The 26,972-nt window shown below is 47.9% G+C and overlaps 8 protein-coding genes across 8 annotated transcripts; 2 read left to right on the top strand and 6 right to left on the bottom strand.

Annotated features, from left to right (window-relative positions):
* Positions 1 to 508: 508 nt before the first annotated feature.
* F5B22DRAFT_635013 (aminotransferase family protein-like protein) lies at positions 509 to 2,507 on the bottom strand (the record flags this gene model as incomplete). The annotated part of the gene is made up of 6 exons (XM_047977075.1): positions 509 to 601; positions 721 to 902; positions 1,051 to 1,212; positions 1,306 to 1,341; positions 1,446 to 1,775; positions 1,946 to 2,507. 6 exons carry the CDS (start codon positions 2,505 to 2,507, stop codon positions 509 to 511), a joined length of 1,365 nt encoding a protein of 454 aa, XP_047832770.1.
* Positions 2,508 to 3,543: 1,036 nt separating this feature from the next.
* On the bottom strand, positions 3,544 to 4,740 carry F5B22DRAFT_598239 (uncharacterized protein). Its single transcript, XM_047974353.1, has one exon. It carries the CDS (start codon positions 4,410 to 4,412, stop codon positions 3,792 to 3,794), a length of 621 nt encoding a protein of 206 aa, XP_047832769.1. The 5' UTR covers positions 4,413 to 4,740; the 3' UTR covers positions 3,544 to 3,791.
* A 1,495-nt stretch (positions 4,741 to 6,235) lies between these two features.
* Positions 6,236 to 7,971, bottom strand: F5B22DRAFT_598234 (uncharacterized protein). Its single transcript, XM_047974352.1, has 3 exons — positions 7,604 to 7,971; positions 6,991 to 7,479; positions 6,236 to 6,818 (listed from the first exon to the last, which is right to left on the bottom strand). The coding sequence occupies exons 1-3, from the start codon at positions 7,744 to 7,746 to the stop codon at positions 6,458 to 6,460; spliced, it is 993 nt and encodes a 330-aa protein (XP_047832768.1). The 5' UTR covers positions 7,747 to 7,971; the 3' UTR covers positions 6,236 to 6,457.
* A 143-nt stretch (positions 7,972 to 8,114) lies between these two features.
* F5B22DRAFT_598226 (uncharacterized protein) lies at positions 8,115 to 12,186 on the top strand. Its single transcript, XM_047974351.1, has 9 exons — positions 8,115 to 8,198; positions 8,403 to 9,617; positions 9,680 to 9,685; positions 9,742 to 10,229; positions 10,289 to 10,318; positions 10,374 to 10,582; positions 10,635 to 11,091; positions 11,164 to 11,912; positions 11,987 to 12,186. Exons 1-8 carry the CDS (start codon positions 8,180 to 8,182, stop codon positions 11,743 to 11,745), a joined length of 3,006 nt encoding a protein of 1,001 aa, XP_047832767.1. The 5' UTR covers positions 8,115 to 8,179; the 3' UTR covers positions 11,746 to 11,912; positions 11,987 to 12,186.
* A 130-nt stretch (positions 12,187 to 12,316) lies between these two features.
* Positions 12,317 to 17,656, top strand: F5B22DRAFT_598225 (uncharacterized protein). Its single transcript, XM_047974350.1, has 3 exons — positions 12,317 to 13,266; positions 13,318 to 15,147; positions 15,233 to 17,656. Exons 1-3 carry the CDS (start codon positions 12,475 to 12,477, stop codon positions 17,414 to 17,416), a joined length of 4,806 nt encoding a protein of 1,601 aa, XP_047832766.1. The 5' UTR covers positions 12,317 to 12,474; the 3' UTR covers positions 17,417 to 17,656.
* A 499-nt stretch (positions 17,657 to 18,155) lies between these two features.
* Positions 18,156 to 19,341, bottom strand: F5B22DRAFT_598224 (uncharacterized protein). The gene is made up of 2 exons (XM_047974349.1): positions 19,077 to 19,341; positions 18,156 to 19,016 (listed from the first exon to the last, which is right to left on the bottom strand). The coding sequence occupies exon 2, from the start codon at positions 18,940 to 18,942 to the stop codon at positions 18,331 to 18,333; it is 612 nt and encodes a 203-aa protein (XP_047832765.1). The 5' UTR covers positions 18,943 to 19,016; positions 19,077 to 19,341; the 3' UTR covers positions 18,156 to 18,330.
* Positions 19,342 to 21,459: 2,118 nt separating this feature from the next.
* F5B22DRAFT_50484 (uncharacterized protein) lies at positions 21,460 to 23,653 on the bottom strand. Its single transcript, XM_047972480.1, has 5 exons — positions 23,335 to 23,653; positions 23,082 to 23,256; positions 22,414 to 22,770; positions 21,754 to 22,303; positions 21,460 to 21,700 (listed from the first exon to the last, which is right to left on the bottom strand). Coding segments are annotated over exons 2-5 (1,083 nt in total). The 5' UTR covers positions 23,084 to 23,256; positions 23,335 to 23,653; the 3' UTR covers positions 21,460 to 21,526.
* An 895-nt stretch (positions 23,654 to 24,548) lies between these two features.
* F5B22DRAFT_50399 (uncharacterized protein) lies at positions 24,549 to 25,673 on the bottom strand. The gene is made up of 3 exons (XM_047972478.1): positions 25,364 to 25,673; positions 25,196 to 25,300; positions 24,549 to 25,117 (listed from the first exon to the last, which is right to left on the bottom strand). The coding sequence occupies exons 1-3, from the start codon at positions 25,587 to 25,589 to the stop codon at positions 24,675 to 24,677; spliced, it is 774 nt and encodes a 257-aa protein (XP_047832763.1). The 5' UTR covers positions 25,590 to 25,673; the 3' UTR covers positions 24,549 to 24,674.
* Positions 25,674 to 26,972: the final 1,299 nt, after the last annotated feature.

Genomic DNA, 26,972 nt, shown 5'->3' with positions numbered 1-26,972 from the left:
GTAATTCCAGTGTCACTTGAAGTATTGCTTGGTCAGGTGCTGGTAATATCCCATATCTACTCACAAGTATTATGGAGTCGGTATAACAAGGGCAGGTACTATGTAAATACAATCTAAGAATCCGCCAGGGCTGCAAAAGTCCTTGGCAACCCAATTTCCTCTTGGCCTTCACTTGATATTATATACAATTGGACTGCCAATGCCGATCGCCTAGGCCTCATTGATTGGTTCAATGAAGCGAAGTTCGTTTAGCCTGCTTTCAACATTACCTGCATGTCTCTTGAAGGTCATGAATAAACTGCATTACCCCCGTAGCCGTAGTCGAACCGCATGTTCAGCAGTATTATGTGAGTATAACATCGACCCAAGATGAGCCACTGATCCGAACAACTTTTCAGGAGCTTCCTAATTAGTTCTCAACGAATATAATAACAAATCACGATCAAGCTTTAACCATTGGCCAATAAATGCAACCCTAATTTGTAGAGTGTATATCAACCCTACAGCTTTACGCCTCAAGATACTCTCCTCGTGCGGCTCTCTCGCAAAGCCTCTTGAGCATCCCCGCGGCTTTCCTGAAATCCTCCTCATCAACATATATCTGTGTACGCGCTGGAGTCAGTGGACAATCAGAAGAAGTAAGAATTCAACCCATGTCTCAGGAACATGAAGGGGTGACGAGGTCCAAAACCAGAATAGAAATGACTCCATGGGACTAACCATTCCACTCATGCGCCACCACATCGCGCCGTAATACACGTACAGCTGGGTGTAGCACCCGCTTTCGCGGACCCCGGTTTCCCGGAACCACTGGATGACCCTCGCGGCATGTGAGAGAGGTATCTTCCCGTTCTCTCCGTTTATTTCCTCGCCTTCGGCTGCCATATCGAGGGGAAGCCGTACTACAAATTTGATGAGTCAGTAATTGCTCTTCCAAGTCTACAAGTTTACAGGCATGAGTCTGAACGGCTTCTGCTACGAGGTAAGACACGCTTGGCGGGCTAATGAACAAGTTGGCCTAGAACAGCATCAGACTGATGAATGACATACCATTGGCGAAGTTGCATTCGCGTATGCGCGAGTCTGGGCTGTCCATGATTTCCGTTCCGAATATCGAGAGTGCTGCTTCAGCCCCTTTTCGCACTATGGATTGGCAGTATTGTCTGAGCGCTGCCTCGCCGCCACAAACTTGGGTACGGAAGGCCAGAGCCTCTAATGATGATAGTCAGAATGTATGGCTCAAGAAAGAAGTAGGTATACAATATGTCACCGCAGCTATGGGGAGGAAAGATGTAACCTACGCACCTTTGACCATCAGGAAATTTGTCATGTCAAGAGTAGCTAGAAGAGATGCATATCAGCAGTGATTAAGGATGTGAATGTTCGTGCCCAGCTATCAAGCTACCGCGAGTCTTGCGTCCATCAAGCCTCGAGTAACCACTCACCCACGAAATCAAATAGGTCAACAAACGCATTGGTGGGCTCTCCGGGCTCGCCAGCATGTCTTCGAAAACGATGGCTTGTAGGAAGACTGGTGCGAATCAGTGCCTGGTTACGTTTTGGCACATACAGCGCAGAGACACCCCGCGGGACGAAAAGCCACTTATTCAGACTTGTAACGAGAAAGTCCGGGTTCAGACTCGCAAGGTCTATGTCGACGTGTCCGATGCCATGAGCGCCATCAACAAGAACCAGTGCGCCCTCGGCCTGCAGAGCCGGAACGAGATCCTCAAAGGGTATGCGAACCCCCGGCAGGCTTGCTATCGTGTCGACAACTACATTTCACCAGAGTCAGTAATTCCTCTTAAATGTACAGCGGGAACAAATGGCAAGTTTCAAGAGTTACGTATACTCCAAGAGATATGCTAGTAGCTCTAACAGGTAATGATGGCCCCCGCGAGCGTCTAGATTATGAGGAATGTGAGTGACTCCGGGGGTAGCATACTAGCCATCCGGACGCGCTCCCTAACTTTCCCGCTTTCAAGGTTCTCGTTCCGATTGACTCTCTTGGCGGCCCCTACGACAGCATCCACGATCTCAGCGTCTGTCAGGGGTATTTTCAGAGGAACGACTTCGACGCGGACGTCCCAGGTTTCTTCCAGCCAAGCCAGGCCGGCACGCATCGCATCATACACGAACTCATAAACGAGGATCACGTCGCCTGGTTCCCATTTCAGGTTCTTGAAGACAGTGTCCGAGCCAGTGGTAGCGTTCGGCACGAACACAAGGTCGTCTGTCTCGCAGTTCAGCATCTTTGCTATTGCTGCTCGCGACTCTTGAAGACGCGTTGGCCATTCTAGTACGATGAACCGGTCCGGCGCTTTTTCAACCTCGGCACGAAGAGTTGTAAGTGCATCGCGTACGGGTATGGGATACGTGCCGTAGGACCCATGATTGATTGGCGTATAATCGGGAGAAAAGCCGAAGTATGCTTCCCGCATTGCCCTACCAAAAGGGACAGCAGGGTTCACCAGGGACGGTGGTTCGGATGGCAATGGAGAAGTCATGACCTATACCTATGTAAGAGCCACGATTGATTCTCAAGGATATATTTTGAGCGGGATAAGTCAGTTGCGCCATTTCCGCCCTTCGCACCTTCGTGTGTGGGGCTCATGGCTGAGCTGGGCGGTTCACTAGGCCAACGGCCGCTGACCATGCGTCACGTCACAGGCTACCTAACATTTTCGCTCTCCCCCCGAGTACCAAGAACTGCAGATGGGGCATACCTACTTCAGCGTCGCTCGAGGTATGCGATTTCCATCGTTACAAGGCTATAAATGTATGCGTCAAGTTACATGCTCTAGCCTGCTAACTTCTCACAACAATCTCTTCTGAGATTGCCGCACAGCGTCTCGTTCACTAAATTCGCACTTACCCTCCTCCGATGCCTCAGGGGCCAGAGTTCATCGAAGTTGACAAGGAAAGATTCAAGGAGATTATATCGAAGATTTATGGCCGGATCTCTTCTTAGTCGGGCGGTTACTAGCAGAGAGAGATACCAGACACATCCAGACGTGAATGCGGTACGTTAGAGGATATTGAGAACGTCTCATCTGGCCAAGCATCTTCCTATACCCCCTTCACTTTTGAACGGGAACTTAGAAGTAAACGCTCTATTCATCTGGAGGTTGGACGGCTTATCTTGTTGCAATCTGAACTGGGTGCCTACCGTCGTGTGGGGAGATGAAGGCTTTGGAGTGAAGAAAAGGAATAAATATTCAAAGAGTTTCATACTCATCTTCTCAAGACCCGGCCACAGGTCGTCGTCTCGGAATGAAAGCGGGCTGCTGGGGATTTTTTGCTGGAGGAAAATCTCGAGGTCGAGCTAACCATGTGGATATGGTGAGCTGACGATTGAAGGCTGCTTGTATAGGAGAGGTCGGTGTCGTACGTCGTCATCATTCTACAAGGTTGCTTTTTGTTACTTTCTGGTCAAAATATACCGTTCTTCAATCTACCGATTCTCTTCTTTTACGCTTTTGGACGTAATGATTTATAAGGTTGAAATGGTAATTCTGAGCTTATAATGTGCGCATTGAAGTAGTGCAGAGTTCTTCCACTAGCGCTGCAGCATTTGTATCGCCCAGCCGTCTCTTACGAATCAACTAGTGCTGGGTACACGGTCCTTGATTGATACCTCATTATGCAATTGAGTTCAATTAATTCTGAGTATATATTCTGTTTAGTTTACTTGTCGAACAATAGTCCTTCAAGAGGCGAAGCTAGCAAGCAAGCTGCACCGATTGCGTATCAGCTAACAACTCCGTTCCAAGGTCAGACACAAATCCTTATTATAGCAGGATTGCGGCACCGATGATGCCGCCCATAGCGATAGCACCCATCAGGACTCCGGTAGGTCTAGCGGCCGCCGCGACGGGTATTGACGTGGTTCCGGGAATGGTAGTGTTGCCTGTGGGCGTAGCCGTGGGGTAAGGCGTGATGGTACCGGAGGCCGTACTGTTTCCCCACGTCGGGATAGCAGTAGAGGTAGGTTTACACAGGTCGTCAGGATGCGACACGATAGAGTGGAGGTAGCTGGTGATAGAAGCAGCGGCTGTGCCCGTCGTGATGCACATGGTCACGACCTCGTCGTACGTCACGATCCTCTCGCCGGCAAAGCTAAGAAGGTCAGCGCCCCAGCCCGAGAACTCGGGCAACAATGTCTCGGGCAGATCCACGGCTATCCCGCAGAGCTCCGACACGTAGGCCTCAGGGTCCCTTAAGATGCCGCCGGCCGCAGGAGCTGCTGTCTCGTGAGCGTCTAGGAAAGATTGGATCTCGTCGGGAGCTGCAGGGCCCGCTAGGGCCGCTGCGAGCGAGGCGCATGCTGGTGCTGGGGTGAATGTCTGGGCGACGGATGAGCCCGCGCCAAGGGCGGCGGCCAGGAAACCGAGAGTCTTGGTGTTGTGCATGGCTGGTGTTGGCGTCGACGATGGGAAAAGCTTAAAAACAAAGCGTGAAAAGGTTGTGGAATTCCTGGCAAGGCAGAGAAACCGGAATCTTATATTTGTTGACTTTTTCTTGGCTCGACGCGTGATTCACGATAATAATTCAAATCTCTCTGTGGAAGAGCCTATAGGATAATTGCAATTCGACTGTTTACGGAATGCGCATCAGCGGCGCAGCACATCTCACGATGGAAAACCGTTGTCACTCGGTACCTACACTAGGACCGGGATTCCTAAAAAAATTTTAAAATTTATGTTAGTGAGAGGATTACACGGCTTTCACATGTTACGGCTAGCATGTCGGATTAGCTACCAGTTAACCGTTTGAACGGATTGCAATTGATTGAGACATTAAGCCATTGAAGTGAATGCATTGTAGGGTGGTAGGTTCCGCCTTGAGTTATCACACAAAATCCATTACGAGGTTGTGGTACGGCGTATTACAACTCAAATACCTAGCCAGCAGGGCGCGACTTCAACTTGTATCTCTTGAGCCAAGCTGAACTGTGTAGGCAAGAATTACCGACTGCCAATCCGTCGCTAGGTAGATTCCATGTTGGTATGAGGAGGATTTTACCCCAGATTAGCGCAGTAGCTAACAAGGGTGTCTACTTGGAAGCCTGCTTATACACTGGATACAGCTTACCGTAATTGGAGTATCTGATCGAGGTAATTGCCCGGACCTTTGCTTAGTCTAGAATACGCGGCAAACGGCTGAACCAATTCTTGGGGGGTGTAGTTGTGCGCTAGCTGCGGTTCGCGGAACGCATACGGCCCATCTTGAGAGGCGTTAAAAAGTGCAAAATTGAACGCCACTATCCTACAGTAGCAATTGGACGTGGACCATCGAGTACCTCCGACGTGCTGCTCGTACCTCAGGTGATGTATGACGGGTCCGTTATAGTACGTTAGAAGTAGGGCTTAAAAGCACATTCTTGGAATGATTCAACGCTCGTCGGTGATTATTTCTCTGCAATTGAGGTGAGGATTAAAGCAATTTTATTTTTTAAATTGGAGATGCTGGATCTTTGCACCTCTTAAGCGCTGTGACGGAAATTTAGGGGCGGTAAGGGAGGTCACGGTTCAAGACAGTATAACAAGGGCAGTTGAACTGGGCTTGGAACTGAGGGTACTGATTACAATGATCAACTAGGGCTGCATTAGTCCTTGACCAACCAACTCCTTCTCGGCTGTTGGTGGCTTGAGATGACTCTATATACAAATGATCTGCCAGCCCAGACCGCCTGGTGTCAAGAGTAGTATATGTGATCCCATTAGATTATTAGAAGTCTAAGTTACAATACAGTTATCTGGCTGGATGAAGGTCTTATATACAGATTCCCAGCATTCCAGTATGTGGAACGCAAGTATCATCGCCTTCCCTTTCTGACACCTGGGTCTCTAGGGTCTGTTTCAAGAAGCGAAGTCTGTATAACCTCACTTTCCAATATTGCCCAATATTGCCTGCATGTCTTGGAAGGTCATGAACAGCATGCAATGGTCCTTCGTACGGCCGAAGTGCAAGGCGAACTGCATGCTTCAACCGGTAAACTGCATGCTTCAACCGGTACAGAGGTTACACGTGTAACAGACAGCCCTGTTGCTGTTGCCTCAACTGTTTTATGTTGTTATTCCGACAGAAGTACCTGTATAGTCCTAAAAGAAAGCGTACATCATCCCCGATTTACACAAAACTGTCACTCATGAGCTTATCCAATGAGTAAATTGTTTTGGAATGTAATCTTGAAAATCTTTCCTGGGTTATCCTCTTATCACAAGGGTTGTTGTTTAGGATTTGGAAGGTTGACTTCTATTAAGCAATAATCTTCAAGGTCTCGCCTGGGTTCTTGGATTCTATCCTTCAGACCTGACTTGACCTGACCTAACCTAGCACTATATACAGCGATTCCCAAGATGACTGACCATCATGGTTATACCAGTTGGTTCAAATAAGCAAGGGCTAAATACCTTTGTGTCAAGTACTAATAAGACATACGCAAATACGACATTCAGACTATTTTCGGCTTCAATGGTTCGAGACCCGATAGCGTGCCATTAGGATCAAGCAAGGCGCTGAGTGTGTTGCCACGCGCTAGCTCTCCAAGACTGTCCTTCTTCACCTTCTTGTAGATAGATTCACCCGAGCCCCCAGACCCGCCAACTTGATCCTGCATTGCTGGATCGTAGTATATGGGTTCGTCTTCGGGTCTCCAGAGCTTGAACGCCCTGCGGAGACCTTGTTCGAAGTCGTGGCTAAGACCAGCGTCGATTCGCATGTCGAAGATGGCTTTGAAAGTGATAGGTTCGTTGGTCGTTGTGTGAGATCTTTTCAATAGAACCGCGATGTGGAAGTGTGGCTTGACCCCGTACCTATTGGTAACTATGTTAGCACTGCATATTTATGTTGGTCGGACGATGGAAGCGTCAGGCAGGCAGATTGTGGTGGCTCAACGGCTTGGGCTACAGAGACATTAACTACGTTCCTCAAGCCTTCGGTAGCTGGATTGAAGTGTATATTAAATGAAACTCGGGAATTGCTCACTTTTCCAAGTTATTCTGTTCACAGTACCAACTGATTCCATAGGGCTTGTCATTGTGGACAAGTCTGTCGGTGGATCCACGGTCAAAATGCTTGCGTGTGTACGAGCTGGTGATTTCTTTTCCCATATTCGCGTCGGCTTTGGCAACATGATCGATTCCCGCGGTGGCGCTGATGTTGGTTTTCTCGATCGTCTCTTCGGTTTCACCCCACTGGTTTTGCTGCACGAAAGGGGCCCAGGCAACTACTTCTGGAGCAGCTAGCTCCTCATTTGGAGGATCAGCTTTATCATCTTCGTAGAAAGCAAGCCAAATCCTCGTAGAACGAATGCGGAACTCGCGGGCTTGACAATTGAGACCAACACCATAGACGATAAGACTCATGGGTACGGTTTTCGCCGGCGTCTCCCAGCCATGAACAATAAGGACAGTCTCGATCGTCTTGCGAAACTTGGACATCTTGCTAGAGACATGGATGAATCTTCTTTGAATACTACGGTATTTCAAATGTATTAGGCATTGTTCGAGTCAAAGGTACTGATAGCCAATCGATTGTTTTGGGTTGGGGCGGGGTCAGAGCGGTGTCAGATCGGGGCAAGTCAAGGAAAGGCACATACCGGTTCTCCGCGGGATTCTTCGTCTTGAATGCGCCGAGGACATCCTCAAAGTCTGGGGAAAGCTCCTCGTACAGGGGCTCTTCCTCCATCTCCTCATCCGGTTGTACCTCTGCGCTCACGACGGAGTAGTCATTAGGTTCCATTTCATAAGCACAGGGGCATCGGCGCGCGAGACTACACTTTCAGATAAATGCGTGACTCGATGGGTAAATTATGTGTGAACGTGTGGAAATGCGGTCTCGTCCAAGTTTTGGGCCTGCTCGAAGGTAGCATGAGTCATATTACGATCCCGTTGATGCCTACCTTACACCCACAAGGCCCCTGCCATTTGGAGATTGTTTGTGTCCAGTGAAACGCATCGCTATGTTACGCCTCGCTACAATTAAAATTGCATATTTGCAGCCACTCGGAATTCTCACAGCCAATTGACCAACGCGAAATCGCCGAAAATTGGGCCTGGGTAATACAGTACATCTTTCACCGAAGTGAACCCCCTTTATTCGTAAGTGACATTTTGAGGCTGGGTATGCACCCTAATATTGAGAAGCGGTCGGTTGTCAATAGCAACGTGTCTATATGGCTGGTCGCTTACTTTGTAAGAAAACATGACCTTATTTCTTCTCACCAAGTAATGGCGATACTTCAATCATAATTACGATTCGCATGATGTGACTGATCTTTCGTCAACCTCCTACACTCATCGAGCATCACTTAGCCCATTTTCATTTAGCGTTTGCTTAGAAAGCTAGAGTGGCTATCATTATGGCTAATCTAATTCTTGAGGAGTTTAATCTGAAAGACCTGAAGTCACTTGATCAATATTGGAAGGATGACAACAGAAGAGGCATCTGGCGAGATATTCACAAAGCCGTGAAAAAGATCAGGGCTGCACACGAATCTAAGTCTCACGGCAGTGTGATCCCGAACACAAATGGTATCCAAATTTTGTATGAAAAGTTAATTGCTGACCTACAAGAGGTGTTGGGATCCAAAGGGAAGTGGAAGGATAGAACCCACAACGCAGAACTGCTTCTCGAGGCGATTGGGGAATGGGAACTTGGAAGCCAAGGTACAGACCAAACACCTACTTACATAGTAGCCAAAGCTTTATGTCGCCTTGAACCAATGATGCCATTCACGCATCCTATAAAAGTGAAATCTGAAGACGAACGCACAAACCGCAAAACTGATGATACAACATATTGCTTCCCCGAAGCTGTGGCACGAGGAGACCAACAGCTGGTTAATGTCATGCTGGATGTACTGCCTGAGCATTCCAAAGGCTCAGAGCAGAGGAAGGCATTCCTTGACAGCTATATCGACAACAAATACGGAAGCGTCCAAAAAACTGCATTTCGCCTTGCAGCTGAAAAGCTAAGACTGGGTGTACTTGAAATGCTGCTGGGAAGGTATTCGGAGTTAGCGGACAGAGATAACATCATGGAATGTCTTGAGGCTGTCATACAGAGAACTGCGATGAAGGGAGACGAAGAAGAAGAAGACACTGCTCTTGGCGTGTTCAAGCTCATCGTGCGTCATATGGATAAAAGCGAGGATAGAGATGTGTGGGGCAAGATCTGGAAAAGTGCCGTGAAAGTATCATCAACCAAGGTGATCGAATACCTACTAAGCGGAGAGAAGGAAGCTCCAAGCGCAAAGATCTTCATTACGTACGACAACGCAAAGTTTGTCATTGAGAATAACGACATCGGGATGTGGGAGAAATTTGATCGCACAGACCGATGTTGGCTTCTCAGCGAGAAGAGCAAAGACCTTCTGCACACAGCTGTCCGCTCTCGTAAAGCAGAGATCGTCCAAAGCATTCTCAAAGATGTTCCAGAACAAATCGAAGTTCAAGCCGGAGAAAAGCAAGATATATTTGCTATACAGGAGCTGAAACCCTCGACTCCGTCGTACGAGGATATTCGGCATACTTTGGTTTGTGCTATGATCCGTAGCACTAGCGATAAATTTGGAATCAGGGAACTCCGGACTATATTGAAAAAGTCAAATGGTACGAATATACTGTTCAATTTGTCTTACCTTCCTAGTGGCACTAACATATCTTGTGCACAGTTGAAGGTAAGACAAAGAGGAAGAGCGTCAGTTTTGCCCTCACCAACTAATACACTTACCAGCGGATCAGCTTTGCCTCCACCTATCAAGCATAGATACCGAGGAACAAAGCTTTACCGAATATGTACAGGGACTATTACAGCAAAAAGAAGCAATGGGGAGGATATACAAGTTCGAAAGTATCCTGAAGTATGCGAAGTTTCCGGATCTCCATACACAGGTTCCAAAGCAAACCCAAAACCTAGCAACCAGCTTGCGTATGGACTACCATGAAGTGAGAGACATATTCGAGTGGCTCCGGAAGCGAAAAGTTGAGAGCGTAATCGAGCTTTCCGTCCCTGATCGACTTCTTACCCCCCATATCGATGAGGATGTTGAATATTGCGTGAACCAATTCAACGTTCGCATCCTCAAGTGGAGAAAGCTTGATATGTATCTTGGAAACTTTGACTTGAAAATCAAGAATGAACTACAAGAGCTACATCTCTTCAGTAGTGGAAGACAAGCCGTTCACGATCATTGGCTTTCTGAACTAAGAAGTTTCCCGAAGGTAAAAACGGCTATCTCCACATGAACATCAAGATGCCGTCTACTAACTACATCTAAAAGTTACAAAGACTATTCGTAAACGTAGTAGTTGTAAGTCGTTCCCATTTACACCGTCTAGGAAGCAATCTATTAATAAATATTATAGGACGTAATGAGCGAGAAACAATTGAAGGATTCAGTGCGTACACTACAAGAGAAGTTAGACCAACTGAATAGAGATGAGCTCGGGTATCGTTGGACTAAAGGGCGTCAAGGATTGCGAAAGGATACCCAGAACACGCCCATGGTTCCAGTGACAGAATACGAATGGGCCACGGACCGAGGGTTTAAGACGTATAAAAATCTGGATGAGATGTAACAGTTCACTATTTCTTAGAGTGGGTGTATACGCTAACTTCGTTTATAGACGAAACAACGTTGTCGGAGGCAACCTTGCAGCATTTATTGACAAATACGTCGATTTCAAGCTTCCCGATGACAAGAGAACTAAAGTAGCAGTAATCGATAGCGGCGTGGTGAGTGTTGGCGGCAAGGCAAAGTCCCGAGATTCGAAGAGCGAGAGAGAGGATGGGGCTATAAACGGGCAAACAAATGGGAGGAAGGAGGGTAGTGATAATATATCAACAAGAGACCCTACCGATGCGACTCAACCGTCAACTACCGACTTGGCGGAGCTAATAGAGGATGGGAAGTCTTACGTGAACACCGGCGATGACGAAGAACAAATGTGGTGGCATGCATCTGAGCCTCATGGGACACAGATGGCGAGGTTGATCTGCTCGATCGATCCACGTTGCAAACTATACGTGGTCAAGGTAGCAGAGACACGAAGTTCAGGTATTGCAGCTAATGTCGTTGCTCAGGTGAGACCTGTCTCATAGTTGCCCACCCAAATGAGTAGAACTGACTGCCCGGCTAATATCTTTTGGGTATAGGCAATTGAATGGGCAATTGACAAGAAGGTCGACATCATATCAATTAGTCTCGTGGTCTTCGCTAACACAGAAGACATGATAAAGCAGATAGAGAAGGCTAGAAGAAAAGACATTGTAGTCTTGGTGAGCACGGCGGATACGGGTCTAGCGACGACGCCAACGTCAACAGACAAGCCAGATAATAACGAAGATCTGTTCACCATCGTGGCGTGCGACAAGTGGGGAAATCTCCTACCATTCAGTCAAAAGAGCGGGTATAGGTTTAGATTTGTAGGTCATAATGTCCAAGTTGGACAGATCCCGTTTTTGAAATCCGAGGAGTCAGTCACTGGAAGTTCAGCTGCAACGGCTATCGCGGCTGGAGCTGCCTCACTGATACTGGCGTGCTATCGCATTTCGCCCAAATTTGACGACAGTGGTGAAGACTGGAGATACAGGATGGTCAAGAAAAGGTTTAGGGAGATGGGAGAAGGGGGTGATCAACCCTACGTTAAGCTGGAAAACCTATGTGGAAAGAATAGAGACCTTCGGAACATTGACTTTCAGGCCGTGGTGAGGGAAGAATTCGTTCGCAACCCCTGACCACCAGCGCCGCCCCCCGACCAAGTATTATTTTGTTTGATTGCCAGATAACTTGACCAGTCAAAACAAGATAAGACCTTCTAGATTATTTCACAAACCAAAACAGATTTTTATACTTGACTCCTTTAATTGCAATTAATTGCAAGTAATCTTTTGATTTTTCTGAACTTTTTTACAGGGTTTAGGCATTAGAAAGTTGTTGTTGAAGGCTTCGAATGTTGGAAGGTTGTAGGTGACTAACCTAACCTGACCTGACCTGACCTAACCTACCACCTTGAGGCAAGATTATGAGCATACAAAGGCTCAGCTACCATTAGCATCGCATGGATTCCTTACGTGGCGAGAAGAAGGAAAAATGCTGACACTTTTGTGCTACTCGCGTGTAGTTACATTCCCGTTATCAGCTGGTGTGGTGTCGAAAATTCTGCCGGGTACTGGTACCTGCCCATCCTGCGGTGTTGGCAAAGCCATGGCCAATTACATAGCGTATTACCACCAATACCACCACCAATACCAGTGCGACGGTAAAAGAGGAGATCAGGCAGTGCATTGCACAGCTGTACATTTGCTTGGGTTAGAGGCCTGCTTCATTTACCGGTCGCAGGTAGGGCACTATTGTACAGCAGCTTTCCCATTAATACTATCAATCGACTATGCAATTTTTAAATCTCACATAGAGACTCCTTCAGCTTGCACCCGTTCTTTGATTATTTCCTACGTAGCCGGCTTATGGCATGTGGTACTTTTTGCATCGGAAACATGAAGAAAGTAACGCGGAAGCTGATAGAGAAACTGAATCGAAACCAGGCCTCACAGGCCGGTGAGGCACTAGAAACTACAGAAATTGCGCCTACAATTCCTATGGAAGCAACGATAGAACGTACCCAGCCTTTCATCGCGCCCCAATCTCAACCTGAACCTTCCGTCGCGCTCGAACCTCAAAGTGGGACTTCTATCGCGTCTCAGTCTCAACAACAACCTTCCATTACGTCCCAACCTCAACCTGAGTCCCCTTCCATGAGCGAGCCTCAACAGGAGCTTTCTGTCGTCGCGAAGTCTCCACATGAGCCTTCTTCCCCAGAAACGCCCCGTCTAGAAGACAATCAGATCCCTGTCGTCGACCATGACCCCGCGATTCATATATCGACCGAGAGCACCAAGATACTTTGGGATGAGGCGTATGATCAAGTTGGAAAGCAAAACAAAACTATACTCAGAATGTACGAGAGAATGTTGGCTCATGACCTCCGATATTTACACGGGCAAACGGATCGTCCGCCTTCATCGGCAGATGTTGGAACTACTGTTCCTTCGGGGACTTTTCAGGTCCGGCGATGGCGAATGGAGGTTCTGCTTGATGGTTGGGTCAATGGCGGGAGTGAAGAGAGAGATTACCAGTCAATGTCCCCAGGTTATGGTGACTTTATTCATTTATTTTGCAGAGCAGTGGTCATGAGATCGAGAGAGAGGATGTCCCCAGCAGCCATTATCCCATGGGTTGCTGCCTGCTATGCGTCAAAGGTAGAATGACTGATCATAACTCACTTAAAATGAGAGCTAACCATGTTTCAGGCACTTTGGCAATCTGCTCCAGAAACACATGACGTCCAAGCCAATTTCATTCATATTGTATCGCGAATGGAATGGTATGACCGCCTGCAGACACTATTTACAGGTGACGAAGACAACAATCCAGCTTATCCCAAAATCTTGAAGCGGATGAAGGACCTGTATGCTGCCATCTTACTATATTTCATGAGGGTGGCGATTCTTTATTCTCCTGGCTTCAGTTACGGCTTTTTTCAAACCCCGGTATTTACCGACGAGCTGAACTTAGATTCAGTGGTTGAAGCTGAGAGAGCACTGGCTGGTTTCAACGAGGAACACGTTAACTACACACTTCAAAGATTATTCGAAGCGGCACCCATACAGGTTGAAGCACCTAACAAATTATTGGATGGCTTACCGGTCACGGATCCCAAGTCACATTTGACAAGCTCAGACTGGATACAGAACGATATGGCGAATGAAATTTATCGTGTGCTGGAAAGTAGAGAGAAATACACTGACTTTCTTGACTGGGAGAAGCCGGAATGCCAATTGCTCTGGATTAGCGGTGATCACGGCCAAGGCAAGACCAAACTCCTTCATGGTATCATTCAAACCCTGTACAAACCAACTGATTCTCCTGGTGTCGCTTTCTTTTTCTTCAGCCAAAGTAGCCTCGAGTCGAACAATGCCGCAGCAGCGTTAAGAAATCTGATATGTCTTATCATTACTCGATGCACCGCGCTCGCCCAACACCTAAAAGATAAACTGAATACTACCGGAAGGAAACAGTTCGGCCACCCCAATGATTTTCTTGCTCTATCAGCATTGTTCTTCCACATTATACAAGACGAGGAGTTTCCGAAGACGTACCTGATCGTTGACTCCTTGGATGAGTGCACCTATCAAAAGACCGAGTTCATCAATTTAATTATCGAATCAGCGTCTGTTTGTAGTCGCATAAAATGGTTGGTGTCTGGCATATCAAATCCAGGAGGGTCTCATTCGCAACACCTGTCTTTGAGCTCTGATATACATGATTCGAGCACGGTCATGGACAACTACATCAAGGAAGCGGTATCTGTCTTGGCCAGGAGCAATTCCTATGATACCGAACTTGAGAAATTAGTCACAGACAGCTTCTGTCAGCTCGATGTCAAGAATTACCTTTGGGTAGACATAGTCTGCGGGGTGCTTAAGTCCAAGGCCTTATGGCGTGTAGAGGATTTTGTGGCTCAAGTTGAAACTAAGCGAGATCTACCAGGTCTATATAGCTTGATGCACGAGATTATCGACAACCAGGAGGAAGAAAACCGTTACTGCATTGACGTCTTGCTGGCAATGGGGGCTATATATCAATCATTGAGCATCTTTGAGTTAAAGAAACTTCTGGACTGGCCGCGGCGGGTAGATCTGAAAGCTATTCTATACCGATGCTCTGGCTTTCTCCATCTCCAGGGGGACACAGTCTTGTTTCGGCATGAATCGGCGAGAGAATACGCAAAACGATACATACTAGACCCTTCTAAAAGGTCGAAGACACACATCAAGCTCACAGTCCTCTGTCTGAAATCCCTAGGGGATAGTCTTGCTAATGAGTATGCTGCGCTGCCTAACGGCACTCGTGATCAACAGGAAGTGGCATCCACAATAGCCAGTAGCTATGCATCGTTATATTGGATGCAACATCTAGTACAAATAACAGAGGCCGCTAAAAACATCGCAGTCCGGAAGTCGGTGATATCGTTCCTCAAGAAGGAATTCCTACACTGGGTTGATGTTCTTACGTTAGGAGATAAAATACACCTAGTGGTGTCTCGGTTACGGGATGCAGACATGTATCTTCGAAAGATGGTGAGTTTTTTCTTTTGAAAAAGTCCTGCCGAATGCACTGTATGTAATAAGTGGCGAAACTATTTCGACTAACTTTGACGAAAAGAAGCAAAAAAACAGTGACTTGGCCAACGCTATGCAAGATGCGCACCAATTTATGCGACTGCACATATCCACAGATGGCCCGAATACTTTGCAGGCTTTGAATACGACTATATTCTCTCCGGAAGAAAGTCTATGGGCTCCCACGGTCAATCCCTGGTTGTGCAAACAACCAAAGATAGATCAGACCTGGAGTCCCAACTATACTACGTTCCGTGGCCATAACGACTGGGTCCGTAGCATCGCGATTTCCTCAGATAGTCGAGTCCTTGCTTCCGGTTCCGATGATGGCACAGTTCGCATTTGGGACACCGAAACGGGGACGACGCAGCATGTATTTGATGCCAGAAAAGGTACATATAGCTATGTCACTCGAGTGGCTCTAGCCTCAAGGATTGTAGCTGCAGGGCCGGATGATCTTCCTGTCATACTATTGGATACCCTTACTGGGCGGAAAGTCGGTGAACTGCCAGCTTATACTGTCGGAGCCGATGCCCTTTGCCTCTCACCAGATGGCAGTAAAATTGCCGTTGCTAGCCGTAGAATGGTGTACATCTGGAATATTGATGGACTCCTCGAAGGACATCAACCGAAAGAGCCTATTGAGTATCCAATCAGGGCCCTGGGGCTAATCTTTTCACGAGACAACGAACTCCTTATCACGTCAGGAGATGCCATTCAACTCTGTGACAGCAATACTTTCCAGGTACGACAAAAGTTTACGAATGATCAAAAGGACTTCACCTGCGCGGCCTTGAGCCCCCATGAAATTAGTGGCAGACGACTTTTAGCATCTGGCTCCGAGGACGGTAGTGTCTGTATTTGGGAAATCGGTGCTAATCCCGAGCACGTGGAAAACGCGCCCATTTACACCATCAAACCGCCTCATATAACGAGGTCGAGAAGTAGCGAGGATGAAGGCGCATCAATGACAACACGCCTGTCTCAATCTAATGACGATGCTTCTATTAACTCCCTTACCTTCTCACCAGATGGATCCCGATTAGCCTCATCCTCCTACCATGCTATTAACATTTGGGAGACTTCTACGAGGCGACATCTAAACACACTGCAAGCTCGAGGCTTAGCCTCGCATGTCATTCTTTTTGATCCAATTGGGGGCGACTATTTAATATCGAGCGCTATAGATAAAGGCATTCATTTTTGGTATGTCAACGACAAGCACGGTGAAGCATTTCCGTCTCAGGGTGTAGTAAATCCATATTCTATAGACGGCTTGGCCCTCCATCCCGAGAACAAGATGCTGGCAGCGGTGCGATCAGACCATACAGTATTTCTTTGGGATTTACAAAGCGGTAACCTCGATTCCACCAACCTGGACTTTGGCCATAGCAATGACTTGCGATCGCTAGCTTTCTCACCAACCAAAGGCGACAAGCTCCTATCAGCCTCGGATGATGGGACGGCGCAGGTATGTGATGTTGTAACTGGAAAGCGACTGCATGTCTTTAGAGGACATAAAGACTGGGTTCGCTCTGCTGCATGGTCACCCGATGGAGGATATGTTGCAACAGCGTCCGACGATGGCTCTATCCGATTTTGGGAGATTGGAAATGAGGTAGAGCCAGACCCGATAGCCATACTAGATGGCATTCACGGTGGATACTATGTGATGGCGGTAGCATTCTCTCCTAATGGAAAATATGTCATCTCTGGTGGTAGTGATGATAATTTGACCGTCTGGGAGAAAGTGACCGAAAAAGATTGGCGACGCAAGCACGAATCATTGGTGGGCCATACTGAAAGGGTTCTCTTTGTTTTGGTTACACCAGATTCAAAATATGTGCTCTCGGCCTCTACAGACCGCACGTTGAGGGGGTGGGATATAGAAAGCGGGAGAGAGATATCAAACACGAACATTGACTGGATCGACTTCAAAATGTGGTGGGATCTGTCTGGAGTACCCCAGGGAGAAACGCCCAATTATGTGATGACACCTCAAGGACCCTGCCTTCATAAACTTCCAACAGGCATGGACAGCCAGACTCTAAGCCTGTACCGCATCCGGTGTGACAAAGATACCAACCAGTGGTGGATCACTCGTAAAGACAAGGATGCCATTCTTATTCCGCGGGAGTACCGTCCTACATCGTCGTTGGTTGTAGGAACTAAGGTTATAATTGGTTCAGTGTTAGAACGTTTATACGTTCTAGAGTTTAGGCAGTGACTTAGAATTTTGGAAACAACTGAGAAATTAATATGGGAGTCGGTATTCTTCTAGAAATTATAGTTAATTCTCACAAGTAAGAAGTAGTATAATAAGTATTGACAATACAGGTCTATGAAAATTAACCAATTAGTATCAGTACGGTTAAGAGGAACTTCAAAAGCTCAATGGTTTCTACCGATTTGTATTAGAGCTTATACCTAGGATGACTTAAAATTAAAAGATCCTAATACTACGAAATATCAGACGATAACAGTCCAGTGATATCCAACTAAGATAGCGGAATATGGCTACATGACTATTTCTGGCAAGCTAACAGTTACATCTTTAATATTATCTTAGGAGTGGCTTCCAAGTAAACTTGAATGGTACACACAACACAGCTTAGTCAGGAGTTCGACGAAATAGGATCATTCCCAACCACCTAACTGTCACGTAGCCGGCGTAGCCCGCCCTGTACTCCAGGGCGTGACAGGCTACTCGGAGGCTATATATATACGTACGGACCGCCCGGGTACGCCAGTACGGCGTACTACAGACCTTTTGGGTTGTTGGCGTAGCGGTTACGGGCAGCCGTTATGACACTAACACTTCTCTGTCAATCCACCACTAATAGAACCACACAGGAGTAGACGACGTAGCTAACCAGAAATGAATATAATATAATTTATAGCGTACCTTTTCTTTATATAAATTTAATATAAAGATATTTAACTTTTTAGTTATAGGAAGTTGAATAAGAGTTTTATAAAATACTTTATTAATTGATTCCTTAATGGGATAGATTCTACTAATGCTTTAGCAGTACCGGATCCAATTTCGGAAAACCTTAATGTTGCAATTGTCCCCTTTATTCTCTACTAAAAGTGCTATGGCACGAGTAGATATTTTGCTAATGACTTTGCCAGTTGTGTTCAATATGTTGCCGTCTGATCAAAGTGTGGACGATGCACGCTGTCGCGAGTTGCGCCCCAAAAGCTGAAAACCGGATTGCCGTCGATGACGTCCGTATCTCCCCAATCAGGAACCCATGTCGGCAAGTCCGGCACGCGTTGTCGTGAGGAGACATAATACAATATGTGTAGACTTTCATCTTGCTCAATGATTGCTTTAGCTGTCTCACAGAATACCTGTCTAACTGACTTGGAATAGTCTGGTGCAGGAAAGCGGGCGTTGAACGCCTTGAAAATGCCATGCAATGCAAAGACTTTGTCTCGCACATCCGTCGCAAGCTTCGCTCGAACCTCGACTAGGATGTTGAGTATTTCCCTCAATGGGGTGAAACTATTGAGCAACATTTGGGGTGAGACAATGCCCGGGCGCCGAGAGCTTTCTCTCGCTGACTCGAAGAGAGGACTTAGGCGGTTAAAGATCTGGGCTGCGCTGTTCGCTAGATAACTCACTCCAGGGTCAAGTTTTCTGCTTGCCATAGCTTGCATGAAGGTTTCCCATCTCATCATTCTGTCCCCACGGCACAAATACACTACCTTTGGCGATGCCATTGCCACCTCTTGGATTGTCCACATTCTTGTAAACCATGGCTGCTCCAGTATCTCCTTTGATAATAGGACCAGTTTCTCCCTATCGTCATCGAGGTTTTCTAGAAACAGAGAATTAATATTGACTACTTGTTCATTCTTTCTTCGAATAATCAACTCACCTCGATTTTCGCTTAGACTCTTAATAGTCAAAGGCTTCTTCTATGAACTCTGTTGCTGCGCCAAGCCAAATAGCAACTACCTCAGCAAGCCTATAGATATCTTCCATCATAGCGACTTGGTCGTTTCGTTCCTGCACAACGTTCTGATTAATGCAGATGGCATCAATCCAAAGGTATGAAATCTTTTCTGACCGGCGGAACCGGCGCAGAATTGCTTCACAAAATTCAGTAATAAGAAGTGTCTTTCCGTGACAAAAGATTCGCTGCTAGGCGTCTGAGAGCCCCAAGTATACGAAATGGCAGCGTAAGAAGGTGGATCATTACTGTTTAACACTTCCTCGTTAAGCTCACATACGAGCGCCGCAGTTTCATATCGCGAGGGATAAATCTTATGGATTCTTGTAGATTTTGGAAGAGTGAGTGGGTGGTATGTAAAGGGGTCACTTCCGCTGAGGGATATCTCGTTCACTGGGTGTAGCTGTACGTGCTTTTCCTTCCACCCTATGTTATAGAAGGTGCAATCCTTAATCTTAAAGAAGAGCTCCCTTTTAACAATGTTACGCATTTCGCTATCCGAAAGTCAACTCAAGCTAGACTTAACGTACATTCCTTAAAAGGTCAGAGCAATACTGGACGGGAGAGGCGTAAGGGCGTTAAGGCTGTCGATAATAATAAAAATAGCCTCCTAGATATTAATGTTAAAGGACTTTAAAACGACGTAGTAGACGAAGCTATAAAAATTATCAAGCTTTACTAAACCTTGCCAAACATGTTTATATATATAGAATAGTTTAATTGCTATATCACCGCTTCCGTTGGGAGAAGAGAGACTGAGCGCGGTTGGGGAGCCGACCAAAGCTGATAGGAGATTAGCGACATCTTCCTAACGCGGGTTTGCTATATCAATGTCGCCGAATCTGTCTCGAATTTGATTAAGCGTATCTTTGAGTGGGAGCTCGGAAATAACATCTTTCGCTTGTTGTGACAGAGCTATGTTGTTATGAGACGAGATGGGGAGGTGGGAAGACAAAGAAGTAACCAAAGACTAAGAAGCTAAATAATAGACGCGACAGATGACCCAGAAGTAGGTCCCAAGCGGAGGGCCCAGCTTCTTGTCAATGAATGTGAGCAGAACGACGCCCATCTAGCGCTCGCTACCCTTCTGCTTGTTTTTGCCCTCCGTGTCCAGCGTTTTGGTCTTGACTCGTTGTGAAGTGGTTGTACACACTACGTTAGATGACTCTGGGTTAGGTGGCTGGGTACCTACATAGGTAGGTGCATATCCACCACCCGATGGTCTGGAAGATACAACAAATCCCGGCGAACTACTTTCCCAGTCGGCAAGAGAGCAGTTCACCGGCAAGAGATACCACCAGCCCACCGGCGTTGCAGTGCATCAGAACAAACTGCCCGGACAGACCCGCGGGCAATTGGGGCCGCTTTGATAGGTCCCGCGCACGTGCGTCGCGGCTCCTCTCTCGGCTGGTTTCCGCGTGGCTAAACTCCGAACTAGACGTCATTAGCGATGATGAACAACAACCGCGCTGTCTGCTGTTTGGTGCAGCAAGCTTGAGGTCGTCGCACAAGCAGCGGGATTACGGCGCGGACATGTAACAATCACCGTATCGGATAACGTTACGTGAAGGCGGGGTGAGATTTACACCAGAATCGCGACGGTTGTCATCATCTTCATCTTGCTCACTTGAGTATTGAAGTGCACCTCTGAGCTTCATCTTACTTAGATCGACATTATGCGCTCTTCGCTTCAGTGCTACTTTAGGCGGTCCTATCATCGCCTTCAATGAAGTCAAAAAGTCCCTGAGCGTCATACGTAATAATTGTCAGATTAGGCGAGCCAGGTTACTTGAGAGTGTGTCGTCAGGTTTATTGTTGTTGAGCAGAGTCCAGAGTCTGCTCCGCCCTTAGGGCATTATACTTTAAACGAATGTTCCTACTTGCTTTATACTAAAGTCAATTTCGCCCAAAGTCGACGTTTGCCAACCCTTTCGAAACCGAGGCCGAAGCCGAAGCCGGAGGTTATCTTGGCACAACTTACCTAGCCATCTCGTAACCTAGGCTTATATGTCGAACTCATAGATAGAAACAAAAAAATTAGTATAAACGTAGAAATAGCCGTCGTCGATCAGTCCTTCGATATATGTGTATTCACTTGCGCCGATTGCAGTTTGGCTTGTTCATCAATCGTCATTATGCAGTAAACATTAGGTGGAAAGAAAGCAAGCAAAGCATCTTATTCGCTTCGATGAAAGAGTTAGTCCGCCTAAACGCCTTCCGATGCAATATGGAACTCCTATGAACATGCGGCTCAAACGTTCTGCCTCGTGATATCCTCGACGGTTGTTGCACAATAAAGATAAATGGACACTGATTAGTTCATAGAATACCCGGCCAAATTGAATGCTTGCCCTCCCCCTTCTCACACCTAGTCCTCACCAGTCGACAGCCCAACCGTTCTGGTCTAGGAATTCATCGCAGGCTTGTTTCAGACCCAAATTGGGACGCAATTCTGAAGGATGCAAAGGTTCTCTGGTAATTGGATCAAGTGGCTGTCTCCGTAAAGCCTCCAAGATGGAGGCTCTCTCGTACGACTTGCCGGTCTTTGTCTGTGCGGCAAATCAGTTTAAGGTCACTTCTCGCAAAAGCCAAGACTACATACCATCACTGGATCAACCATTATCCCAAAACTAATGTCATCGATAGCCCAGTCAGGCACCTCTCGCCTCCTCTCGTCTGCCACCCTCGCAGCCTCGAAAGTGGCTTGGAGCCGGCTGATTTGCTCCTCATACTCTTCTTTGACCGCAATCCGCTCGGTCTCGTCAGCACAGCTCGCGAGGTTATCATCCCGTTCGCGCTCCATGAGAGAAATGACCTGCCTTTCGAGCGCTTGGCCCTCGCGAGATCGCTTCTTCTCTAATTCATCCCAGCGTTCTTTTTTACATCGCAATACTTGAGCCGTCAAGGTTCCAAGCAACTTATCCCCCATTTCGCAACCCAAGCGGTAAGCCAAAAGGGCATTCTCGAGTGCGCCCTCAAAGTCGTGCAAGGCCAGTAGGCATTGGGATAGGATAAAATACGCCTTTTTATTTGGGCCGCTCAGCTGCAGGCAAGTGTGGCAATCCACGACAGCCGACTCGTACATTGAGAGCCTCAATCTGGACATCGCGCGGTTCGTGTATAGCGCATAATTGGTATGATCAACAATGATACTAGCAGGGAAACAAGGTCAGCTGATTATGGCAAGATCGAGGGACAAGCAATTGCTGTTTAAAAAAGAGCAAAAGCATTTGGACAGAAGAGGTACTGAGTGCACACTGACGCTTTAGAATACAAGCCTTCGGCAGCGGCAAAATTGCCCGATGTGAAATGCTTATTTCCCTCAGTCTTCAACATCTCGGCTCGCTTGACATCATCGTTTGCCATCATGGCGGCGACAGGTTGAGGAGGACGGAAATGATTGACGACGGCGTTGGAGTTGTTGGCGGGAAAGAGATCGAGAGGGGAGGGGCAAGGCAACAGAGGAATGTTCAATGGGCGATCGCCGAGGTCGGTATAATCAAGATCAAGTTCGTATACGGGACTGGTCGCGATGACTAGCGGCGGTTTGACCAATCGAGAGAGCGAGGGTGGGCAGTAGACGATTCGATAGAGGCTCACGTCAAGTTCGATCGATTGCCTTCTTAACACGTAATGGGAGTGGGAGTTAGTTGGGATAGGGTCAGCTATTTTAAGCGTTATGATGTTAGGCTATTGTCGGTAGACAGCGTCGTGATAAAGGTAGCGAACAAAGACGGCAAACGGTAGAAAAGGCTGTCTAAATCAAAGTCTCGGGGGGGCGAGGAGGAATCAATCAACCAATTGGTCGAATAGCAAGGCGTCGTCTCACACACCAGGAGCCTTTTTTCTAGGATATGCAGGTCACGAGCGACAGCGCAGCGAAAGTTAGGCAAGCTAGGGAGAGGGATGGAGAGGAGAGAGCAAGATTACATAGGTAGGTACGTAGTTTAAGCAAGTAAGGAACGAAAGCGCCTTGCCTCTCTGGTTATCAGCAAGGCTATCAGCAAGGCTATCTATCAGCCGCGTATGGTGAGTTCAAGTCCAAGACGGTGGTTTGCGCGGCGGTGTCCGAGAAAGGATAGGAAATGATAGCAATATCGTTGTCCTAGATGCCGGCGTTGGCGGTGCTGGCGGTGCTCTGCCGGTATTGCCGGCATACGTCTCACATAGTGTGTACACCTACCTGAGTCGTTACCACGGCCGCGGTGCAGCCAGAATTCAGGTAGCATGCATGCACGCATTTGTAACATGGTGAAGGGGAGCGAAACTTCGAGAAGTTTTTTTTTTTCCTTAGTTGGGGACTTTTCAGACCAGGTGGCATACCTAGATAGGGCACAGCTGGTGGTACCTAGGTAGCGTTTTGTAGTGGTGTAGCGGTGTCTGCTGCAGACCCGTTTGTCCTACCGTACCCCGGATCTGTAGGTGTTCGAGCTACCTAGCTGCATCATTAACCGATAGAGAGAAATACCGGGTAAGAAAACTGAACGCGGCATCAATCTGCTAAATATTCATGTAGGCTTTCTTGAGAGTCGAATATGATTCATGCACCTCGTGCTTGCTTACACTAGGTAGTGTTATGTGTACATAGTAGCTCCTTAACTGAACTATCCGTAAGTCATCTCGAAAAGCTAGGGTCATGGTTGTTGTGGATTAGAGATCTACACATGCAATGCTCATGCTACCAACAGTGCGCTAGGATGGCGAGGATGGGGCCTGTGTTTTGCAGCTATGATCCTTGTCACATGAAATGGAATTCGTCGCCTAATAAATAATGCATTTGCCGGCGAAATCGTCCTTCACAGTAAGATCATTTTCATAATCCAAGCTGAAACATGCCACGTGCTAAGATACGCCCTCTCACAAGCAAACATCCTCCTTCTCATCTCACCGTTCATCTCCATCGGCAAATCCCTCACCCCATCTCCATGTCATGAAACACCGACTGATCTCCTTAGCTCAGAGGTCCTGGTAGAACCTGCCTTTTTCTGATTTGTTCATTTGTTTTTTTTGGGCTGCGACTCTGGAGCCCTATTATGATTCAACATGTCGCGACTCGCAAGCTGCTAAACACTCATTCCCACAGAATGTCATCAATTCCCAGAAATCACAGTCACACTTGCTTGATCCTCGAAAGTAGGGAATGCGCATGCCACCTAACCTTTCCACGCACAGAGCAGCAGTAAGTATGAATGTAATTCCCAAATGCAGTGTAGAGTAGAACGTTTTCATGTTTTCCACGTGTATGTATATACTAGCACAGCTGGTTTGCATGTACAGGGGCAATCAAATATCTACAGAATCCCAACCAGGCGACCCCTCTTGGTCCATTAAAGAGGAGCAATCAACGCAACAGGGAGAAAAGGGGTAATGAACCACACAGCAGTTGTTATGCGAATCGAGCCATTAATGCAATAAACGTCATTTTTTTCGTCGTCGTTTCCATCTTTCCCCACCACTGCAATCTCTCATTCCTGCCATGCGAGGCTGTCATAGCGGGACAGCGGAAGCCTGGCCTGTGCTCGCTTACAGCAAGTACGCAACGCCACAGGCAAGCAGCATACCGGCGACACCAGCACCAAGGCCGATCTGAGCGCGGGAGCCAGCACCCGTGGCGGGACCCGAAGAGGTGCTGACAGGCGCGGAGCTGGTGGCGGAGCTGGAGCTGGGTGGCTCCGTCATGCTGCCGACCGAGGTGGTGAAGCTAGACGAGCCGGTCGGCACCACTGTGGTGCCAGGGTTTTCAGTCGAGGACGGAGTGGTGCCCTCAGAAGTAGAACCGGTAGAAGCAGGGTAACTAGAAGAAGGAACATCGGTGGGAGTTTCAGTGGGTGTCTCTGTAGGCGTCTGGGTAGGCGTCTCGGTCGGGTACTCAGTAGGGGTCTCCGTGGGTGTCTCCGTGGGTGTCTCGGTAGGCGTCTCGGTAGGGGTTTCGGTGGGAGTCTCAGTAGGAGTCTCCGTAGGAGTGTCTGTGGGATAGTTAGTGGGAGTCTCGGACGGACTCTCCGTGGGTGTCGCGGTAGAAGTAGAGGTCGGATAGTCCTGACTGGAAGTGGTCGTGGTGCTCGTTGGGGGGGTTGACGTGCTAGAGTCACCACCCCCACCATTTGCTACGGCAGCACAGAATTCATCAATGCCCGTCTGGACACCGCCTATTCATTTGTCAGTTCTCATACTCAATAGTCTTTCTCGTGTAGGACCGGCGATGCACATACCATAGTCGGTCTCGCTGCAGGCGTCGCGCAGACAGACTTCGCCATCACGTCGAACCGTGTAGATCAAGGAGCAGATGCAGGCGTTGTCATCGGGGGCGCAAGTGGTGTGCTCAGCAACAGACTCGTCGATACACGATGGTCCACAGGCCGGGACGAACTCGCTGATGCTGAGAGCGGCAGCCATGGCGGCGAAGGCCGGGAGTGCAAGGACTCGAATAGGTGCCATTTTGGTTCGATGAAGCGATGTGATGTTCAAGACGATGAATGGCTTGGGGGAGAATGTATGGGAGGAAGAAGAGTGGCCTTTTGACCTGCAAAATAGCAAACAGGACACAACCGGTGAGTGGGTTCGTCAAGTAGGTATCACAAGTGTGCGGCAATGGGAAGTGGTCCTTTTATAGGTTGGATGAAGGGAGATGAGATAGGTAGGGCAGCCAATGAGAGAGGCGTCGATCCAAATATCCAACTATTGTAGTAGGTCTTATTTTGAGCTTATTTCGAGTATGTATAGGTCTGGGCAAGGTCTGGGGACCAGGGACCCTTTTCAAGCAGGTGATGGGGACGATGCTCCGTGTCTTTATATTCACTCTCCCGAGCAGCAGGTACGGTAGTTGGTAGTTGGTAGTTGGGGGATCGGCAGCAGGCTTAATTAATGTACATAGGTACATACATACATACCTACCTACATGTATGTATATAGGTACCTAGTACTCTATGTAAGTACCTAAGTAGGTAGGATGACCAGGCTCGAAGTCCCAGAGACGCCAGACACTGCAGGACCCCGTCCAGCCCGTCCAGCCCCGTCCCGTCTCCCGGCGGACGCGAGCAGCCGCCCACGCACAATGCCAGAGAGCAGCGCCGCAGACCAGAGCAGAGTCTCGAGGGTCTGGCAGAGAGGATGGATCTGACAGACGAGGGAGAATGAGGCCGAGGTTACAGCGCATCCTGGGCCCGAGATGGCAGTTGTCAGGCATGGCCGCTGCTTGCCTCCCTGGCCAGTGCCGTCATAAGCCCCCGTTGTGCTATAACGATGTTTCAGCGCCAGCCAGTCAGACACCGCGCTGGGCCATGCTAGAGGCTCCCTGACTGCCCCTTTAGGCAGGAGGGGGCTTTGAAACAAAGGAGGGGCTAGTTTAGCTCCGGCATCCTCTTCTTTCGGGGCCCATCGTGCGCTCCTTGTCGTCGCTCCTGTGTTCCTGATAGTCATGATCCTGTCCTTTTTGAGCCTTCATCAACGCCGAACTTCGTATAAGATGTGCAGACATGGGCAGAGACGGGCATGGATGGGCGTACGAAGTAACGTGCCATTGGTTGCGATTCCCTTTCTGTCTCTTCCTCGCCTCTTTGCACCACCTCCTTCTGTCCTGTCCTTGTCCTTCGCCTACAGAACACATACATACATACTTACACACACACACATGCAGAGACACACACACCTTTCTTTTTTTTGCCCACGATATTATGCCACTTGGCACCGCTGCCAATCCTCCCTCGTACAGCACCGCTGTCGGCATTCCCATCTTCTGTACACGATCCCGCATCGTGATTGGGCTTTGCCCATCAAGCTCGCATGGGTGACGGCCTAGTTCGCGGCCCTGCATTTCGTGTT

The sequence above is a fragment of the Xylaria bambusicola genome, assembly GCF_022495145.1.
Source record: "Xylaria bambusicola strain CBS 139988 unplaced genomic scaffold F5B22scaffold_11, whole genome shotgun sequence".
In the NCBI taxonomy this organism is placed as follows: Eukaryota; Fungi; Ascomycota; class Sordariomycetes; order Xylariales; family Xylariaceae; genus Xylaria; species Xylaria bambusicola.
Note: the sequence above shows the minus strand (reverse complement) of the source record. Positions and strands in the feature narration are given on the sequence as shown.

Coding starts and splice junctions, on each gene's coding strand:
- F5B22DRAFT_598234 (XM_047974352.1), bottom strand. CDS start 7,746: ATGGAACCTAATGACTACTCCGTCGTGAGCGCAGAGGTACAACCGGAT. Junction 7,480..7,603: donor AAGAATCCCGCGGAGAACCG/GTATGTGCCTTT, acceptor GAAATACCGTAG/TATTCAAAGAAGATTCATCC. Junction 6,819..6,990: donor GAACAGAATAACTTGGAAAA/GTGAGCAATTCC, acceptor AGTTACCAATAG/GTACGGGGTCAAGCCACACT.
- F5B22DRAFT_598226 (XM_047974351.1), top strand. Junction 10,319..10,373: donor TATTCGTAAACGTAGTAGTT/GTAAGTCGTTCC, acceptor TAAATATTATAG/GACGTAATGAGCGAGAAACA. Junction 11,092..11,163: donor CAGCTAATGTCGTTGCTCAG/GTGAGACCTGTC, acceptor TTTTGGGTATAG/GCAATTGAATGGGCAATTGA.
- F5B22DRAFT_598239 (XM_047974353.1), bottom strand. CDS start 4,412: ATGCACAACACCAAGACTCTCGGTTTCCTGGCCGCCGCCCTTGGCGCG.
- F5B22DRAFT_50484 (XM_047972480.1), bottom strand. Junction 22,304..22,413: donor GAAGGCTTGTATTCTAAAGC/GTCAGTGTGCAC, acceptor TTTCCCTGCTAG/TATCATTGTTGATCATACCA. Junction 21,701..21,753: donor TAATGGTTGATCCAGTGATG/GTATGTAGTCTT, acceptor TTTGCCGCACAG/ACAAAGACCGGCAAGTCGTA.
- F5B22DRAFT_598225 (XM_047974350.1), top strand. CDS start 12,475: ATGGCATGTGGTACTTTTTGCATCGGAAACATGAAGAAAGTAACGCGG. Junction 13,267..13,317: donor CTGCCTGCTATGCGTCAAAG/GTAGAATGACTG, acceptor ACCATGTTTCAG/GCACTTTGGCAATCTGCTCC. Junction 15,148..15,232: donor ACATGTATCTTCGAAAGATG/GTGAGTTTTTTC, acceptor TTTGACGAAAAG/AAGCAAAAAAACAGTGACTT.
- F5B22DRAFT_598224 (XM_047974349.1), bottom strand. CDS start 18,942: ATGTGGACAATCCAAGAGGTGGCAATGGCATCGCCAAAGGTAGTGTAT.
- F5B22DRAFT_50399 (XM_047972478.1), bottom strand. CDS start 25,589: ATGGCACCTATTCGAGTCCTTGCACTCCCGGCCTTCGCCGCCATGGCT. Junction 25,301..25,363: donor CTGCAGCGAGACCGACTATG/GTATGTGCATCG, acceptor ACAAATGAATAG/GCGGTGTCCAGACGGGCATT. Junction 25,118..25,195: donor GAGCACCACGACCACTTCCA/GTCAGGACTATC, acceptor ACTATCCCACAG/ACACTCCTACGGAGACTCCT.